Here is a 4872-nt window from a genome sequence, read left to right as displayed (position 1 = left end):
ATAATTGTGTTTGGTCCCGATCTTGTCCTGTTTGAATGTTAAATGTTTCAATACCAAGCCCATTGTACTCTCTCAGAGTTTAGGTGGTGTCTAAAGCAGCAAGCAGCGTGGACCTACTGGAGCAATCGCTTCAGGGAAACTGATGGTGCCAGTGTCCCCACTACATGTTTGGGCAGTTGTACTTCAGACTGTCGTTTTTTCTGGACCCTTACTGGCATGGACTGAAATTACTTTTGTCATTTTATGGAAAGCTCCTGGAGCACATTGTGGGATGTAGCTTCATCCTAAAAGGACGCAGTTCATGCAGTTCCAGGCTGCACCATGGCATGAGCCAAATGCAGCATGCAGACATGACTGAAGCAACAGAGGTGACCTCCAACAAATCACACCATGCATCAGCCCATATGAAAACTCACAACTTCTGTTGCCTTCCTGTTGTTCCTTCACGTTCATCATCCTGGTCACCAGCTTCTCCACGAATATTTCATTGCATCACGCTGAGGACCTTTTCCTTCAGTTGCCGCCCCTCAGTGGGACAGAAATCATCTGGCAGTCAGGTTGGCACTGTTTGGGTTTGAAACCACTCAGCATCTCCTTGCTAATAACTAGAACTTGCAGAGAGAACAAGAGTGGTTGTACAAGCTGAGATCTGAGATCACGTCACCCAGGGACACCCACTCTCTCAGTAACCAGCAATGGGTGTCTGGGAAAGGCTTGAATAAAAAGGCAAGGATGTAGTGGTACTTCCCAAAATACTTTCTAAGCTTCCAAACAAAAAGTACAACCGAAGGGTTTCCTAACCCAGAGGTTTTGTGTTTATATCTAATAACCTTTGATATGTTTGTGAGGGTTTTCTGGTAAATTTATCTAGGTATTAAATTTATACTAACTTTAGAATCTAGTGTCCTGCAGGAAGGAGCTTGGTACTAGCTGCACGCTGCACGGTTTGGATTTATTAAGAAAAGACTGAGGATATTAGTAAGAGGTGTTCAGATTCTCCCATGCTGCTTCTGCTGACAATAAGCCCAGAAATAGGATTGTCTAGCCTATGTGGTGCAGGGTCCCCATGCTGAGGTTGAGAGTGTTAGCAGATGCAAATCCTCCCCGTCTGGGTTTAACTCTTTGGGTTTATGTTGATGTGAATGGGAAACTCTGCCAAGACCATGGGATTCAGAGAGACCCCTTGTAACTTCTCTGGCTTATTTTTCAGAGCCAATAGGTTTTGACCCATAACATGCCTGTATGTAACCATGTTTCCCTGGGAGCCAGAGTGCTGAATCAAGAGCACTCATTTCTTGTGGGAACCAGCCAGCAAGAACTTCATCCTCCCCTCAAATCGTTGTGTTCCGTGCCTGGGATTTCATCAGGTCATATTTGCAGCCTCACTGGATTTTTCAAATAAACAGTGAAATGCAAACATTTGGCCAGAAGGAAAACCTCCCAGTTACTGAAGGGGAAAATAACATGAAACACAAATGACTTACGGCTTTGTGGGTGAAGTAATGGCTGCATGTCATAGCTTGGGCTGTGGGTTCATGGCCCAATGCCCCGTGGAGTGGATGTGCTTGAGTTGTGAGGTTAATGTAAATGGTTTTGGTAGGAATTCTCCTTTTGCTTCTCAGAGTAAATTTGGTTGGTAAAATATCATTGACTGTCTGTTGGCAATTAATAAGACAGGGAGGGCACCCATCAGATGCAACCAAGCTCTCCTATGGACACCAACTGGGGGAATACAGGACAAAGTCCTGCTGCTGCTAGGAGAGGCAGGTCCTGCAGGAGGAGTTGCAGGTGCCTGTGGCTGGAGGAACTGTGGGGACCAGGGAGTTTCTGAGGGCTGGAAGAGAACCTGGAGAGGGGCTGAAGGTGCCAGTGTCTCTTGGAGGTACCTGATACCTCTGAAGCTTTACTTACCTGGGGCAGGTTACCTCAAGAGCTGCTGGATGCATACGCACTGGTGTCTGATGCAGTACCCCTCTGCCTGGTGCCTCCAGTTCCCACTGGCTTGCATCAGCCGTGGGCATCCTCAGGTTATGGCCTCCTCCGTTCTTGTTTTCCTCTGAATCACTCGGTGACACTAAGGCAAGATCTGTTAATGTAAGCATAGATGTAAAGGCCAGAGGCCCCTCCACAGACCTCTGCTCTTGCCTTACTCACTGCTATTCACTTGCACCCGCTGGGATTCAACCATGATGCCTGTTCTAGGAAGCTGCTGTCTTACTTGCTGTCCTATGTGTGATCAACTTGCAGATGTGAAAATATAAAAGTTGTTTTGTCTGGATTCTCTGTTTTTTTTCCCTAAGTCTCTCCATCACAGGATTTCTTCTGCTGTCCCGTTCCTTTCCACCCTCCCATCCTCTGGTCACGGTTCCGCTGCAGGTCAAGGCTCCCCTCTGGTGATGGGTGCTGGGGGTGCCCACACCACTGGGGGCCTGTTCTCAGGGAGCCCATATCACCCTGAACATCCATGCTGCATGGCATGGTCATGCTCCACAGGCTGCTGGAGGGATGAAGGAGGGAAGTGCCTGTGCTCCCTTTCTCCTCCAGCCAAACCCCTCCTGTAAGCAGGAGCTGTTGGGGGGCATTTTTTTTCTGCATCCTACCACTGCTTTCCACAGCAGAAACATCACAGGATACGTCTTACAGCTTGGGAGACAGCAGCAGGGCATTGCCTGAACCCAGCTGTTGGCAGATCAGTTGGCTTTAGGAAACCAGCCAGCTTTTTTCAGTTTTCTGGGATGCTCTGGTTTGCTTGTGAGATGAGAATTTGCAGCGCTAGATAAGCACAGATAAATAGAATTTATCCGTTTCTCCTTTGAACAATCAGATGTTTAGTCAGGTCTCAGCACCTGGCTGGAGGACCAAGGCAGCTTCTTTCTCTGTGGGTCCAGCAGTGCTAGGAGTCAGAGCTGGTCCCACATTTGAAGAATGTTCTGTTTTTTAGGCAGCTGAGAGTCTGGGGCTGCTGCTTGGGAAATGGCTGTATTCTCCCTGCAGGCAGATCGATACATTTCAGCTCACTGCACTGCAAGTAACTTTTCATCGTACATTAAGAATGAGGAAAATAAAAGCCAAGATGGATGTTATTTCGGTTTTGCTTTTATTCTGAATTATTTATTAGGAAGTCACTGCTGTCTTCCTTCTTGTCAGGAGACAAAATGCCTTTGTCTTTGGTGATATTCCCTATTAAAAAGAAACGAGGTCTTCCCAATTTTATTTCCCTCAGCCACTCTCTTCCTCGTACTGCAGTGTAAATGTAGGGTCTCCTCAACCTGGCAAGGTGGTCTTCTGGGGTCTCACTGCCGACAAAGTCCCCGCTGATGCTGGTGGAGGCACCTCTCCTCAGTACGTTTCTAACCAGTTTTACAATGATGTTGCAGATGGGTTTTTCGTGTTACGAATGATGGCTGGCACATAAGCAAAGAGTGGTTATAAGAAGGGTTATAAGTAGCCTACAGGCTAGCTGAAGTATGAATGAAACATTTACTAACTAGCTAGCAAAAATACGAACCATTTGAAACTAAATTCTTAATAAAACGTATCATGGGGCAAAAATTCTGCGACCAGCTCCACTATTAGTATGGGTTTGGAAACTCAAACTGACAATCCATTTTGATGTTTTTCTTCCTAAATCTAGGTTATCCTGAAGGGGAGGATAAAGAAACTGGTCACCAAGATGGTAATCACTAGTGGAAATGAAGAAGATAAAGGAAGTCAAGAAAAGGAAAGCAGAGAAGAAACCATCTTGGCAATGCTTGGGATTATTGGGACAATTCTGAACCTCATTGTGATCATCTTTGTGTATATTTACACAACCTTGTAAACTAGAAGGCATGCAAATAGACCAGATAAAGCAGCCGTTGAGAGTGAAGACTATTGCTGACTATTGACAAGTTGTTTAATCGGAATTGACTCTGTATCATATTAACACATCATAAAAGCACTGCCCACAGGCAGTGAAGGCTGAAGCACAACTAATTTAACAAGACTTTTTCACACAGTAACGAGTTTAACTCTTCTGTCTACCCTCTTCCTTTCAATTTAGTTTTCAGTTTGGGGGAAAATGAGTGCAATTATGTAAGCTGTAGCTTTGAAGAAACTCACCAGGGATATGTTGTTTTAACACAATTTAAAAAACCCCAAGAATCGAGAAAGAAACTGTGCACTGTATACAATTAGAGATGTATGCTGTATACCCGCAGAGATTGAACTCAAAGATAGCTTCATAGCACAGGTCACGTGTCCATTAGGTCAAAGAATTCTTTTCTCTTGGTTTTTGCTTTTACTTATATTGAATCTGACAAGCTTTTTATTTAGAGCGAACATATGGTGCAATCATGAAAAAAACAATTCCATTGAGCAAGATCTGCCTAAACCTGATAAAATGTTGGGAGAAATACATTACATGGTTATTTTTGCTTTCCCATTTGCTTAACATCTGTGTCTGTTCATACCAATGTTTATAAATATATATTTTTAATAAATGTGCTATATTTTTAGCATGAACCAAATATTTGGAGACACTCGTATTCATGCAGCTAAATTTTGTTTGAAGTGCCCTTTTTGACAATGGATGTTATTTTTCTCAACAATTATACAGTAGTCTTGTTTGCAGCCCTCTCACTGGTCTGAAGCAAGCTCACATCATGCTCATATGCATGACTTGAAGTTGGAATGTCAGCTGAAAAGCATTGCTGCTTAATACGGGAAATAGCAAAACATTGTAAGGTGACCTTTGGAGACTGGTTGCAGAGAGAAGGCTCTATTTATAGTTTACAGGGGAAAAAGAAAAGCCAGTGAAAGGAATATTGAGGCATCTCACAAAGTGTTTCAAAACTCACAGAATTTACGGCTTTCAAAATCCGGTCACACTCT

General features: G+C 44.1%; 1 protein-coding gene across 1 annotated transcript; it reads left to right on the top strand.

The window, feature by feature from the left end:
• The first annotated feature begins 3673 nt into the window (after positions 1–3673).
• Positions 3674–3820, top strand: TUNAR (TCL1 upstream neural differentiation-associated RNA). The gene has a single exon (XM_061997780.1). It carries the CDS (start codon positions 3674–3676, stop codon positions 3818–3820), a length of 147 nt encoding a protein of 48 aa, XP_061853764.1.
• Positions 3821–4872: the final 1052 nt, after the last annotated feature.

This window comes from Colius striatus, chromosome 6 (genome assembly GCF_028858725.1).
Source record: "Colius striatus isolate bColStr4 chromosome 6, bColStr4.1.hap1, whole genome shotgun sequence".
Taxonomy (NCBI): Eukaryota; Metazoa; Chordata; class Aves; order Coliiformes; family Coliidae; genus Colius; species Colius striatus.
The sequence above is the reverse complement of the archived record's forward strand: the minus strand, read 5'-3'. Positions and strand labels throughout refer to the sequence as shown.